The sequence below is a fragment of the Muntiacus reevesi genome, chromosome 2 (genome assembly GCF_963930625.1).
Source record: "Muntiacus reevesi chromosome 2, mMunRee1.1, whole genome shotgun sequence".
NCBI classification, from domain to species: domain Eukaryota; kingdom Metazoa; phylum Chordata; class Mammalia; order Artiodactyla; family Cervidae; genus Muntiacus; species Muntiacus reevesi.
In genome coordinates, this window is record NC_089250.1 from 212,217,018 (window position 1) to 212,232,028 (window position 15,011).

At 54.0% G+C, this 15,011-nt stretch overlaps 1 protein-coding gene across 2 annotated transcripts; it reads left to right on the plus strand.

Annotated features, from left to right (window-relative positions):
* The first annotated feature begins 838 nt into the window (after nucleotides 1–838).
* On the plus strand, nucleotides 839–8,951 carry RHBDD2 (rhomboid domain containing 2). Of its 2 annotated transcripts, none has more exons than XM_065924846.1 (4): nucleotides 839–1,100; nucleotides 3,200–3,607; nucleotides 4,941–5,091; nucleotides 7,988–8,951. In XM_065924846.1, the coding sequence occupies exons 1-4, from the start codon at nucleotides 923–925 to the stop codon at nucleotides 8,343–8,345; spliced, it is 1,095 nt and encodes a 364-aa protein (XP_065780918.1). In that variant the 5' UTR covers nucleotides 839–922; the 3' UTR covers nucleotides 8,346–8,951. The 2 variants fall into 2 exon arrangements, with proteins under 2 accessions (XP_065780918.1, XP_065780919.1); XM_065924847.1 differs by lacking the exon at nucleotides 839–1,100 and adding an exon at nucleotides 2,975–3,127.
* The last annotated feature ends 6,060 nt before the right edge of the window (nucleotides 8,952–15,011 follow it).

Consider the following 15,011-nt stretch of genomic DNA (forward strand, 5'->3'; position numbering starts at 1 on the left):
TTAAAGGGCTGAAACAGACTTTGGCTTTTATTATTATTCTTATATTACATCCCTAAAACTTCAGGTCATTGGGAAAGATCTGATGCTGGAAAAGATGGAAGGCAAAAGGAGAAGAGGGTGGCAGAGGATGAGATGGTTAGATAGCATCACTGACTCAATGGATATGAATTTGAGCAAGAGATGGTTAGACAGCATCACTGTCTCAATGCATATAAATTTGAGCAAACTCCGGGTGATAGTGAAGGACAAGGAAGCCTGGCGTGCTGCAATACACGGGGTCGCAAAGAGTCAGTCAGGGTCGGATACAATTTAGCAACTGAAGAACACTTCAGGGCCTTCCGTGGAATTCCTCCTTCCTCTCCTACCCTGTTTCTTTAATCCAGGCAGCAAAACCTGCCTTTGCCAGTAGCCAATTCCAGGCCATAGCAACGGCAGGAGCCTGAGTTCTAATTGTGTTTGCCATCTAACTGCATTACCCAAACCCTAGTGTCTCCACTGGTATTAATGAAGGTAAACACAGATAAGGGAGGCTGTGTGTGAGAGAGAGAGAGAGAGAGAGAAAGATCAAAGGCTCTGTAAACTGCAAGGAACAATACTCATTAGGTAGCTAGAGCTGAGATGATGAAATCCAAAATTCGAGCCGCCCGGCCCGGAGCCCCCCAAGCGGCTCCCACACAAGACTCCTAGCCGGTCCCGAGGATGCTGCAGCCAGCGATCACAGGCTGGACTCCTTACGGCCTACGCGCGTGGGAGGTGTGCCAGAGCGAGTTACCGGATTGGGTAACTCCGCACGGGGCGGGGCCTCCGGGAGGCGGGGCTTCCGGCCACCCGCTCCGCTGTTGCCACGGGTGACAGCCGCAGGGAGGCGGAAGGAGCCGAGGACCAGCCAGAGCTGCGTAGGTGAGCGGGAGCCTTGGCGGCCATGGCGGTCTCGGAGCCGGGTTACCGGAGCTGGTCCTTGTGGCCCGAGGTGCCATCCGCCACCTTCTTCACCGCGCTGCTCTCGCTGCTGGTATCCGGGCCCCGTCTGTTCCTGCTGCAGCAGCCCCTGGCGCCCTCGGGCCTCTCGCTGCGGTCCGAGGCCCTGCGCAACTGGCAAGGTGAGCAGGGCGGGGCCGGGTCCCGGGTGCGAGTCCTTTCTCCTCCGATCTCGCCAGGCCCTGGGCTCTGGCCTCCCAGCACCCACGGCACCCCATCTCCGTCCGCCTCATTCTCCCCACCTGGAGGACCAGCCCCATATTCCACGTCTTTGTGCAGAGCCCCATCTTGGTCATCCCTGTAACCCTTCCCTACCCAGATGTGTTCCCGTCTCTGTCGCCATCGTACTGGTCAAGGCTCCCATATCCATTCGTAGCAATTAGGCTTCATTCACCCCTGCTTGCTCGCCGAGGAGGATTTTTCTCTCCCTTGTCACATTCACACCTACGTCTGCTTTAGGGCCCAACCCCCTACTGGAAACAACAAAAAAATTTTTTTCTCCACCTTCTCAAGACACTTGAGCTGTATCTGTGGCCACCTCTGTAAGCATCCTGGCCTCCTGGGGTTTAGAATTTCTTCTGCATCTTCGTTTTTATCTTAATCCTGACTCCGATTCCCAGCTTATAGAGAGAGCGGGGTGTCTTGTACTTTTGGGAGAGGTGTTGTTTTTCTCAGGGAGATGGAGAGATTTTGCAGACCAATTAAGTATAAATATCTGCTCATAAAAGATGTTCTTAGCCTCTGTTTCTTCCCCATTCTTTTTTGGGGAGGAAAATGGGAGATTTGTATGACTTCTTTTGTTTTGCAAAGCACTTTCACATGCATTAATCTCTTAATTCTCACGGTGATCCCATGACGTATTATTACTGTAGGCTTTATTGCCCATGGGCTTTATTGTTGTCCATTCTTTAGATGAAACTGAGGCACAATGCGAAGACTCACAGAGCTATTGAGTCATACAGTTGACACAGGAACCCAGATTGTTCTTTGCATCGTGTGACATTTTGGAACTGGAACCTTGGACTTTCTAATCCCCAAATTATATAGAATTGCTTCTAGAATCTTCACATGTACCTTTGGGATTTCAGTGTTGGAAGTACTCAACAAGTAATGATGGTACTCTTCAGATGATGAAGCCTTACCGAGATGGCCTGACTGAGGTATATGGTTCTGAGCCTGCCTCTCTGCTCAAATCTAAAAGTGGTCCCCCTCACCCTCACCCTGGATCACATAGCACGTCTGTCTTCAGAGACAGATGCAAAATGCCAGCCTAAACTGAGCTCCCTTTTTTTTTCCTTTACTTTGCGGCTTCTCTTGAGTGGGATTCATGGACAATGTGAGTATTAGACACGTAAGAGACCTTTGAGGGCCTCGAGTATATCCATTTTATTTTACGATAAGAACCACTGAAGCCGACAGGGCCCTGTGTCTGGACTGAACTCAGCCAGTCTAGATGTGACAGAGCCAAGACCTTTAGACTTCCAAATCCAATGTTCCTGCCACTTCACTGATCAGCCCCCTCCTTCAGTTTAGTGTTTTTGCCTGCAGGGATGTAAAAATACAGAAGCGAGGACTGCTTTTAGAAAAATAAAAGATTCTTTGCTATCTTATTGCATATCAAACATCACTCTACCTCTAAAACTGGATAAGCACTTGCAAGAAAGACTTCTGAGTTCTGTATCTGCATTCTTAGTGATAGTTTTCTCATCTTTACAGGTGCACAATAATTCATGGTCCCTTTTTTCTTCCTCTGAACAGCCACTATGGAAGGAGAGGTCAGGATTACAGCCGAGGAGACGGGCACAGAGAGTGTTAAGTGACACCCACTCAATCCACCTGAAGCTGTTACAATTAATTAACCCTCAAACTGCCCGGTGAGATAGGTCAGTATTAAAGCCTCAAAGAGGATTATAAAGCACATTACAAATTATAAGAGACCATCCCATGCTAAAAAGTGTTATTTTTCTTCCCCCACGTGGAAGCCAGTCACAGATAAGACTTGCTCCAGGTCTGGGAAAGAGCAAAGATTAGACATCCCTGCCTCTCCTTTGAGTCCTGGGTCCTTCGCTGTTGCTCCCCTCTGCTTATCCCACTGGCTCCAGGCTGATTTTCCCTGGCAACGAGAGCCAGCTGCTCCCCGTTTTCCTAGGTGGGTTGTAACCTGGCTTTTCCCTTCTTGGAGCAAGCCACTGTCGGGCCTCTAACTCGCTTCCCCCTGCAGTTTACAGGCTGGTGACCTACATCTTTGTCTACGAGAATCCCGTCTCCTTGCTCTGCGGTGCCATCGTCATCTGGCGCTTTGCTGGCAATTTTGAGAGAACCGTGGGCACCGTCCGCCACTGCTTCTTCACCGTGGTCTTCGCCGTCATCTGCGCCATCATCTTCCTGTCGTTTGAAGCTGTGTCATCGCTGTCAAAGCTCGGGGAGGTGGAGGACGCCCGCGGTTTCACCCCCGTGGCTTTCGCCATGCTGGGAGTCAACTGCGTCCGCTCTCGCATGCGGCGGGCCCTGGTGTTCGGCATGGTTGTGCCATCACTGCTGGTGCCCTGGCTCCTGCTCTGTGCCTCCTGGCTCATTCCCCAGACCTCTTTCCTCAGTAACGTCTGTGGCCTGGGAATAGGGCTAGCATGTATCCTTCCTAGAGGGCTGTTGTCGTAACGATGACATGCCAGAGGATGAACCACACTGTAGTAGGTCCTGGGGGTCGGGATGGGGGGTTCAGGCAGATAGAGCTCACATGTAGGTATTCTGTGTGCCAGCTTCAGATTTGAAAACCATGTGGCCTCAGGCAGGCTACTTCCCTTCTTTACACCAGAGTTTTCTCTTCCGGAAGAGATCCCCCTACCTCTTTTCATACCATGGCTCAGCTGCTGGTGCTGCTAAGTCACTTCAGTCGTGTCCGACTCTGTGCGACCCCATAGACGGCAGCCCACCAGGCTCCTCCATTCCTGGGATTCTCCAGGCAAGAACACTGGAGTGGGTTGCCATTTCCTTCTCCAATGCATGGAAGTGAAAAGTGAAAGTGAAGTTCCTCAGTTGTGTCCGACTCTTTGCGACCCCATGGACTGCAGCCTACCAGGCTCCTCCATCCATGGGATTTTCCAGGCAAGAGTACTGGAGTGGGCTGCCATTGCCTTCTCCGGCTCAGCACTACCATTTAGTGAAATACTCTGATTTGTTTTTTTCCAAGGTATAAACCCATTTGGCCAATTTTTTGTTGTTGGAGGATCCTGAAATACCCATGAGCTAGAGATATTCCATGAAAGGTATTCCCAGGGAAAAAAAAAGGTATTCCCAGGAAACAGGTTTTTTTGTTTTTGTTTGGCTTAGTCTTTTTCTCAGAAGAGAAAAAAAAAATTTTTTTTTTAAGGTAGGCTTTGAACATATGAGTGGTTAAAAACTTAGAATAAGCCTTACATTCCTGGCAATTAGGCTGACTCTTTTTGGCCGTCTCGGCAGTGATAGGCTGATGCAGGTCGGACCACCAGGGTGCCCTCACATCTCTGGGAGCTGGTGACAGTGTGGGGGACGGGCTGCCACAGAGGCCCACGGGAAGCTCACTTGGTCACATCGAGGCAAGGTTCCTTCAACCTGGGACAAAGGACAAGATGTCAGACCTCCCAGAGGGTATTAGACTGGCCGCCTGCTTCATCCCACTTAGAGAAACAGAGGTGCGTGCTGGCTTCTGACGGGGATTACAGGGGCTCGAGAGGCCCAGGAGAGAGGATGGGTGTGTCCAGGTGAGATGTTAGCACCTGCCTGCCTCTCCTATTGCTACATTGTGTATGGAGGCTAGAAACTCCAACTCTTGGTTTCCCCTGAGCTTGAAACTGCAGTCCAGAGATGATGGTGGAATAAACCCAGGCCCCCCGTGGAGTCAGCGTGGGCTCCTGTGTCCTGGGGCAGCACGTAGCCCCCCTCCCTTTAGCTCTCTCCACTTCTCCTTAATATGCTGACCCCAGACGGCTTCACCTACTGCTTCTCCTTTGACGTCCCAGAGCAAGTCGCAATGAAGCTCGACCAGAAGTTCCCCTTCAGCCTGATGAGGAGGATTTCGATGTTCAAGTACATCTCCGGCTCTTCAGCCGAAAGGAGGGCAGCCCAAAGCCGGAAGTAAGTTCCAGAACACAGTGCTTACTTTATTCCTGGAGCAGCTCCAGGGCCTATAAAAGCACGACCCCAAGCCTTTTTGGCACCAGTTTCGTGGAGGACAGTTTTTCCACGAACCAGGAGTGGGATTGGGGGGGGAGCAGGGGATGGTTGTTTAAGGGTATTTCAAGTGATTACATTTTTTGTGCACTTTTATTTTTACTCTCAGATCCACCTCAGATCCCAGAGGTTGGGGTCCTCTGCTGTAGAGGGTGCGACTGGTTTTCGGTGTCCTGGGGAATAGGGAAGAGGGTGTGGGTCGCTTGGGCCTACCCAGCAAAACCTGTGCACAGATTTCTCCTGAGCATCCTGGATTCTGCCCCGCTGCTTCCAAAGTGGGGACCAAGCATGAAGGGCGTTATATGGGAGGCGTTCAAAGCCCTTGCACATGATCCCGAGGGCCTTGCGGGAGGGCATCACCAGCTCTCAGCACTGACAAGCGCTCTGTGTGGCTGGGACTGGACTCTGGCAGGCGACGCTGGCAAGACGTGTGATCCACCCGGCTGACTGGCAAGCTTAGGAGGTGGCATGGCCCGAAGCTCAGGGTGTTCTTGGCCACCTGGCAGGAGAAGGCGAAGTTTATTCACTGTTTTCCAATCCAGGTGTGTTAACTCTCAGTGGAGCTGTCACGTAGCCTCACTGCCTCCTGTCAGAGAGGAGGCCCAAAGGGGACACACTTCTTTCTCCAGGTAACACAGAGTCAGAAGTGCCCAGTCTGGAGCCCAGGGCTCCTGCTTCTGGCTCCTGCTCACTTCCTGTCACTCCAGCACACACGCTGCTGGCCTCAGGTGGCCTTCACTGGTTTTTGCCAATGCTGAGAGTTCACAGTGGAGGTTTCTATCCCGGAAAAAGGGTTCACTGCAAAGTCAAGGTGCTTTGTCAGTGGCTGGTTTCTGCCTTGAACCAGCTGTGGAGTCCGTCTTGTCCCCCACACTGGCCTGGAGGCAGGATCTTGGTTGAATCAGGAGCTATTCCTTGTAGTTTATTTTAAGAGGCGGACTCTCAGCCTTCAGTGGCTCAAAGCCCTCTGACCCTTTTCTTTTCTCTTTCTTTTTTTTTTTTGGCCATGCTGTGTGGCTTGTTGGATCTTAACCCCCCACCAGGGATCAAACTCGGGGCTCCCTCAGTGAGAGTGCCAAGTCCTAACCACTGGACCTTTCCAGGGAAGTCCCAGCTCTGACCATTTCTTAAAGGCAAGGGCGGGTACCAGGAAAAATAGAGATGCACACTCACTCATTTTATTTCAGGCAAGTAATTCTGGAGTGTCAGTGGGTGGGAGGTATTAGAATTAGGATTAGCTGTATTTTAGCTTTTTGGAAGGACCCTGATGCTGGGAAAGAGCGAGAGCAGGAGGAAAAGGAGACGACAGATCATAAGATGGTTGGATGGCATTCCCGACTCAGTGGACAAGAGTTTGAGCAAGCTCCGGGAGGTGGTGAAGGACAGGGAGGCCTGGTGTGCTGCAGTCCGTGGGGTCGCAAAGAGTCGGAGACGACTGAGCGACTGAATAGCAACAAGAGTGGGTGGGAGGTGTTTACATTTAGAATTAGCTGTATTGTATAGCTTTTTAGTTCTTAATTGCTGTTCTCACAGAATCTAGAGAGAACTTCAGTTCTAAGTTCAGTTCAGAGAGAACTTAGAGTCCTCATTTGCAAACTCCTCAGCCACGCTTGGAGAAGGAAGCCCCTCTAAGACAGCTGACGATGTTGACCCCTGGCGGCTGGGGCCTCGCTCTACAAGGCCGCCGCCAGTGAGGACGGTCTTGCACGCTGGATCACACTCAATTCTCTGTGACTGTGACACCCGTGGTGCCCAGTGATCCTGCTTCCCCATAACGTGCAGAGCTGGCTGGGGATATGGTGACCCACATGGCATAGTGTCCAGCCTGTGTCACCCTGGCCTGTTGCAGGCACCCAGAACAGACATGATGTTTCTGATGACCCAACAGCAGGACACGGGCAGTGCTGATGCGTGTGTTGGTTTTGGCATCAGTCCTGGCTGCCGGGACAGCTTTGTCTCCCTTGGAGACTCTTATCAAGCTTCTTGTAGGCCAGAGCCTCTGCATTTTTAAAATTCCGGAATTGCTGCTAAATGTCTGTGTCTGTACTTCAGTTGATTTATAAGCTTAGGTTTGGACTGAAATGTATCAAGGTTTAATTGTTACCTAACACAGGTGTTGGTGGTGTTGACATTCGTTCTTCGTATTGAGAAATCTCTGCAAAAGGTCACAGGGTAAATCCCTTAGAAGGTGTCCCCCTTCGTGGCCCCAGTCACCTGTGTCTGTGGTGGGGTCTTTGACCTCAGCACAGACACCTCCCCGCATCTGTCACATCCGTTCCTGCCTGCCGGGACTTTGAGCTATAAGCCTTCTTTCCTGCCGTCATGGGTAGACCATCTGCCAGCAGACAAGACCTAGGTCCGAGCTCTGTGTTACCCCATTGGAGCCCTCCCCTCCGACCTTCCACAGAAGTGGACCCGTTCTCTTTGGTTGATCGCTAGGCCAGCCACGGAAGACACTAACTACTGTGATCCCATCCCCAAGTCCATCTGACTTGCAGACTGCCTTTATACCGCAAGGGGACTTAGGCATGGGCCCGACCACCCCTCATCCTGCTGGCTTAGTGCAGGGCCGTGAGTGGGCCCTGCCCGCTCTGGGCATCTGTTTTCTGTTCATTTGAGATGACTCTTTCTCCCCATGTGACACTCTTACAGCTGGTTACAGGAAACTCCCGTCCGCATCATGTTGTAATAGAAGGCAGTGCAGCGAGCCCAGCGTTTTCTCCTGCAGATCCACAGTCGGGGTGCTGTGTTCCCCAGCATGACTAGCTCAGCACGCGTCTTCTCTCTTGTTTCTTTCCAGGCCAAACCCTGTGCCCGGCTCCTACCCCACACAGAGTGGCCACACTCACCTGACCCCGAACCACCCTGCCGCCCAGATGCAGCACGCCAGTGGCCAGAAACTGGCCTCCTGGCCATCGTGTGCTCCTGGGCACATGCCCAGCCTGCCTCCGTACCAGCCTGCCTCCGGCCTGTGCTACGTGCAGAATCATTTTGGCACAGTCCCCAACTCCTCGGGTGTCTACCCAGCTTCCGCGGGTGCCTCCCTGGGAGTCCAGCCCCCCGCCCCCCTCAGCTGCCCTGGCACCGTGTATTCCGGGGCCCTGGCCACTCCGGCCGCCACAGGCTCCAAGGAGTGTTCAAGGGTCCTGATGCCCTGAGTGAGTTTCCAGGGACGCGGTCTCCCCTCCTGGCCTTCTCAGAAAGGGCCTCTGAGCTGAGATTTTCTTGACACGAAGTTATTTATTGGACACCTCTCTGTGCCACGCTCTGTGTTGCGTATTTTGATATGTGTCCCTGTTCAGTCTCCTTTATCCTCATGACAGCTTCGTGAAGTACAGTGGTCCCCACTTCCCAGATGGAGAAAGCAGGGCGCCCAGGGAGGACACGTGGCTCTCGAGGCACAGCTGGGGGCGCTTGGCTTCAGGCCCAGGCCCCTCCCACCCACTTCCCCCCTACAAAGAAACCCTGGAGCAGGGGGGATCGGTTGTCAGTGGCTCCTCCCAGCTCTCGGTTCCTTCCCGTCCTTGCGCACAGCGCCCTTGGTTACCCCGTGTCCGTGTGTCCGTGCGTCCGTGTGTGCCCTCGGGAGCGCCCTGTTGGCGTGCTGGCCGGTCCCCGGGCCTGTGCAGTGTCCCTCCCCTGCAGTGATGCCCACACCACCCAGACTTGTGCCCCAGGGCTGGTGAGACGGGCCTGCGTGCGCCCCAACAGGATGCTGGCGGGCCCGTTGCGTTGCTTACGTTTGTACAAAGAAACTTCCTCCAACCTGCTCCTGGCGTGCTGTGTCTTTATGATCAGGGAATACAGAGGGCAGCAAAGAGAACCGCAGCCAGGTCCGTCGAGCAGACAACTCCCCGGTGGGGATACGAAATGGGGCGGGAGACACGTGGCTCCCTGGAGAGCTGAGAAGGCAAATGGGAAGGTTTGGCGACCCTGAGATGGGTGGACAACAGGGAGCCACTGTGGTGGTCCCCGCGCTCCAGGCTGGATCACCATGAGAAGGGCTACCTGGCGGGACTTTACACAGAGGAGAGACGTGGGCACCAGTGATGATACTGTCAGAAGCAAGAGGCGGGGAGGAGAGCCCTGGCCTCTGCCTGTCTCATGATCTCCCAGCAGGAGCTCCCGTGGGCTAAATTAACCAGGAAGCTGTTGGCAAGTGCAGCCCAGAAAGTGTAGTTTGCAGGGATCAGCTCCCCGCCCCAACCCGTCCAGGCAGGGCAGGACAGGACAGAAAGTGACTGAGCCAATGGGCACCTGATCAGGTCAGTGGAGCTCACAGCTTCTGATCAGCTGTCGACTGGACTCATGGTGGGCTCACGTTGAGGAAACACTTCTGGTGCAGGTGTCCTCACCAACACCGTAACACGTGGCTTTCATGCATTCCTGGAGCTGGATGACCCCCTTGGGCTGGCTTTATGGAGAGGCCCTGGGAATCAGAGGTGGGTAAGACACACCCACAGGCCCACAGCAAAGGCCAGGGCAGTGAATGGCCTGCACTGGCCGGGGAGCGGGGATGAAGTCAGAGAGTGGCTCCCAAGCGGGATTGTGAACAGGATTCACCCGCCAAGGAGTCCAGACTGCGGCTGAGACTTGCCTGCAGTCTCAGAGCCTGACATCTCCAGCCACGCCGGCACCTTTCCCCTAGGGTCACTTGGTGAGGGCAGGCTGCTGTGTGTCCCTTGGTCACAGTCCCTCCACTCCAGACTCCAGTCCCAGGCCTGTGTCCAGAAGCAGGTGAGGCAGCCACTACCTTAAGTGTACTACCATCACCTCCTTCGTATCTGGCCCTCCCGCTTGGATAGGCCACAGCTGTGGAGGTCGGCGGCCTGCCTCGTGGATGGCCAGGCTCAAGGACCCTCATGCGACTGAGTAGCAGGGCTGTGAGGGTCGTCTGAGGTCACTCTGTTCCAGCATCTCCTCTGCCACTGGTTTCCCGAACCAGCTTCCAGGGAGGCGGGGTGAGTCTGGCAGAGCAGCCGACAGCAGCCCAGCCTCCGACCTCTGCTGCGACCGCCGCTCTGAAGTTGGTTCTTCGTCTGTTTGTTCCCCTGGGCTTTGCTTGGGCCACAGCAGGCAGCCTGGACCAGAGCGGGGGCATTTGTAGACGGGATCCCAAAGCCCTCCCCCACTTGCCTGTTGAATCATCCACGTGCAGCCGCTTCCGTGCATGTGTGCCAAGCCTCGGGCTGGGCCTGGAGACAAGACAGAGGTGAGCTCCATGAGGGCGGAAAACCCCCAACCCGGGCTGACACACAGTGAAGATCTGTTGACCAAGCAAATGAACTGGGACGCCTCACTCTGGGGGAGCTCAATCTGGGAGTGGGGGGAGTAGACGACTGAAAAATTGTAATTCAGTGACGCTGTTCAGGCGTCAGATGAGGCCCCCAGACCAGCCTGGAGATCTGGGGGTCAGTCGGACACCAACCACACATCCTTCCACGAGGGCGGGGGTGGCTCTGGAGGGAGGGAAAGGGGAAAGCCCTATCCAGGTCCTCCAGCTATTGTTAGGCGAATGGAGAACACAGACCACCAAAGGGATGGCCATTGTTCCCCCGCATGATAGAAACCGCTGTCGTGCCAGGAGCAGCAACTTCTGGGCCCACGTGCCAAACCTACTCAAGCCCAAGAGCCCTAGAACCCGTGCTCTGCAACAAAGAAGCCACCACAGTAAGACACCTGTGCACTATAACTAGAGAGTAGGCTTTGCTCTCTGCAAGCAGAGAAAAGCCTGCACAGCAATGAAGACCCAGCACCGCCAATAAATATTAATAAAAATTAAAAAATCCTGTAAACATTTTCAAAAAAAAGAAACCGCTGTCGTATCCCCAGGTCAGGACGCACCCGCTGATAGCCAGAGAAGCTTCCAGACGTCCTCCAGTTCCCCCTCTTCGTCAGCAGGGGGCAGCAGAGAAACAGCCCCTTGGCCGCCTCTGAAATCTTACCCAGGGGCTGGTGCTGGGACTACAGGGGAAAGAGGAGGCCCCTCTGGGGTGGGGCCGGGGATCCTGCTCTGTGCATAAATGTGACCCAAGGTAAGGACTGGGAGAGAGGCATGGACGCCCAGCTCCGAGAGGCCCGGCTGCTTCAGAGACGCCTGCTGGTTCATTCCTTCATTTAACAAGCGCTTTGCGAGCAACTAGGGCTCCAGGCCTGTGCTCGGCTCTGGGGACACGAAGAAGGAAAAGAAGGAGCCCAGCCTTCAGCGCGCTCAGTCCGTTGCGGGAGACGTGCTCTGTGGAGCGGGAGAAGAGCCAGGTGCAGAGGCGAGGGGGGGCCCACCTGGCCAGGATCGGGTGGGGCGGGGGAAGGCATCGGAGGGGAGTTAACCAGTGTGAGCAGAGACGGGGAGGCGGGGAGGTAGGCAGGGCAGAGGCTGTGTGCAGCTAGGGAAGAGCTGGAAGTGCTGGGTGCCCAGCCTGACCCCAAGTCACAGCAAGTGAGTGGCCAAGCATGTGCACACAGCTCTCCCACCCGGAGTTCAGTGCTCTCGCCCTTCCAGAAGGCGTCTGCCCGCCCGCAGGTGGAAGGGTCAGGGAGGGCCCAGGGTGGGGTTGGAAAGTCCTGTAGGATGAGGTTCCCCCCAAGTGAGGAATGAGGGGATGGAGGAGGATGGAGTTGGCTCCTGAGACCTGCAGGGCCCCTCCCCGGGCCTGCATCCCAGGGTGCCCGCAGGGCTCTGCTCAGAACATCTCTGCCTGGACAACTGCCTGCAGCCAGAGGCGGCAAGTCCCCCAAGCTCAGCGCCGCCACACCATCTCCAGGTCCTGGGCCGCCCGGAATCTTGCTCCTTCTGAGCCTGGAGCTCCTCCCCCATGAAAGGTGGCCTGTCCAAGTCTGCTTAAACACCCCAAGGCTACTGCCTTGATGGACTCCTCCTCCTGGGGGCCTGGCTACAGCATCCCTGGAGCCAAGGAACAGGTGGGCTACCCACAGAGGTGACGCTGGGACAGGGCTCGGGGCGGTTGGGACACAAACCACACACACCCCCACACACACACACCCCCAACACAGGCATGTGAAAACACATACGCGACATTCTGAACTCACAAATCTAGGCCCTTACCCAGGGGCCTCCCATGCCAACCTGCAGTCTCTGTGGTCAGGGTTGTGGGTTCTGTTGGTGAAGGAAAGCTACACGGCTCAAAATCGCCTGGAGTCAGAGCTCCCCTCCAGGTCCTCCCCACCATTCTCTTCAGAATAAAGAACTTTCTCCCCCGAAGAAAGGAATGGACATTAAGATTGATTACATTCAGCTCCCAGCCGACCCCAGTCTCCAGCTGGTCTCAGGAATTCCTTGCCCCAGTTGTTGAAAGCTAACTAGTCAAAAATAATCTTGAGGAGAAACAGACCCCCTCAAAACAATGTATCTCCGCATATATATATGTTTTCTATACAGACCTACTCTCCTCAGTCCACTCATCTGACTGCTGACCCTCCTCGCCTCATTAAAGGTGATCTGTTCCTCTAAAGTGCCGGTCTCCTTCTTTCTCCGAACCTCGCCTTCTCTAACTCCCTTACCCTACAGTTGGGTCCCCTCAAATATGTTGAAGGCCTAAGCGCAGCCCCTCCGCCAGCCGTACCTGTGAATGTGACGTGTTGAGGTCATATGGGATTCAGGTGGGGCCTAAACTCAACAGCTCGCTTCCCCATAAAGATGAAGCTACACAGAGACCCCACAGGGAGAAGACGGCCGTGTGATGATGGAGGCAGAGTCTGGGTCGATGTGTCTCCCAGCCACAGGCGCCAAAGACTGCTAGGAATGAATGGAAGCTGAAAAGAGGGAAGAAAGTGTTCTTCCCTAGAGCTCTCAAGGGCAGCACGGGGCCGCTGGATGCCTTGATTTCAGACTTCTGGCCTCCAGGACTGTGAAAGAACAAACCTCTGGGTTTTTTTCGCTTTTAAGTCCTTATTGAATTTGTTATAATTTTGTTTCTGTCTTATGTTTCGGTTTTTTGGCCATGAGGCCTGTGGGATCTTAGTTTCCAGACCAGGGATGGAACATGTACCCCCTGCATTGGAAAGCGACCTCTTAACTACTGCACCCCCAGGGAAGTCTCCATGTCTGTTGTTTGAAGCCACCCAGTTTGGGGTGTGCTGTTACAGCCGCCCTGGGAAACAGGCAAGGTCACCTCCCTAGATGGCTACCCCCCACCCCCACCCAGAATCCGGGGAGCTCCCCACAGCTGGCTCCTCTATCTGCACCTGGAGGCCCCCACCCCCGTCTCTCCTCCAGCAACGTGGTCAGTTCCATGGCATCCCGTACTCATGCGGTGGGAAGGAAAAGGGGGAGGGAAGTAGAAGAGAAATGACATTTTGAACTCTCCTGGCTGGAGACAGTAGCTGGAAGAAGGAGGTGGTCTGCGGGCAGGGGCTCGGGGGATATGCCATGTAGGGTACTGTGATTCTGTGGCCACGAGGTCGCAAGGCAGAGATGGCCTGAGGCCTTGGGAAGACATGGTGCTAGAACCCAGATGATGGAGGGTAGAGACCTCACCCCTCACCTGGTTCCCCAGGCCAGCAGGGAGAGGAGGGAGGGCTGGAATGAGTAGCCCCAGGAAGGAGCTCTGATCAGAAGGCAGAGGGGGGCTCAAGGCTCCAGCAGCCTCTTCTGGACTTGGGCAAGTCACTGACACCAGAGGGAGAATTACATAGGTAATAAAGCTACTGCTGTTTAGTCGCTAAAGCGTATCTGACTCTCTGCAATCCCATGGACTGTAGGCGGCCAGAATCCTCTGTCCATGTAATTTTCCAGGCAAGAATACTGGAGTGGGTTGCCAATTCCTTCTCCACGGGATCTTCCCAATCCACAGATGGAACCCAAGTCTACTGCACTGGCCGGCAGATTCTTTACCACTGAGCCACCTTGGAAGCCTCAGGTAATAAAGACAGAGGGATTATAATCATGCTTTTTTCCTAGTGTTTGACCTAAGGGCAAAGCACAAGCCTCACCTGAGCTTCCTTCCCTCACGTGTCAAGGACAAAGAGCCATCCCTTCCTTCAGGGACGTCAGTAAAGGACAGAGGCACCTGTCATGATGTGACTGTAGCTTCCATGGGTGGGGAAAAGACTTTTATCAACGGTGGCAAATTGCACCAACGCGGTGCAATTGGTGCACCAATGCACCAGTCTCCAAGCAGGTGCCTGTCTATTGCACCTTGAACCCTGTGAAAATGGGGACTGTCTGGCTTGTGTTCATTCATTCACTGAACATCTACTGAACACCCACTTTATGTGAGGCCCTATTCCAGTTATGGGAATGCAGCAGAGAGCAAGGTGGCCAAATACCTACATTTAAAGAGCCTAACAATCTGTGTGTCAGGGGCAGGGAGGAAGAGAAAGACAATTAGCAAAAAGATGAATAAATGAAAAATAGGGGCTAGTGATAGCATGGTACAGAGCATTAAAGTAAAATGAAAGAAAGTGAAGTCGATCAATTGTGTCCGACTCTTTGCAACCCTATGGACTGTAGCCTACCAGGCTCTTCCTCCATCTATGGGATTTTCCAGGCAAGAAAACTGGAATAGGTTGCCATTTTCTCCTCCAGGGGATCTTCCCGACCCAGGGATCAAACTCAGGTCTCCCACATTGCAGGCAGACTCTTTACCCTCTGAGCCACCAGGGAATCTCAAGAATACTAAAGTGGGTAGCCTATTCCTTTTCCAGCAGATCTTCCCAACCCAGGAATTGAACCGGGGTCTCCTGCATTGCAGTCAGATTCTTTACCAACTGAGCTATCAGGGAAGACCTTGCAGAGCATTAGGACAAGACAATGAGGCATAGAGAGGGGAGAACCTTAAGTCATTGAAGGCCTCCTGGAGGAG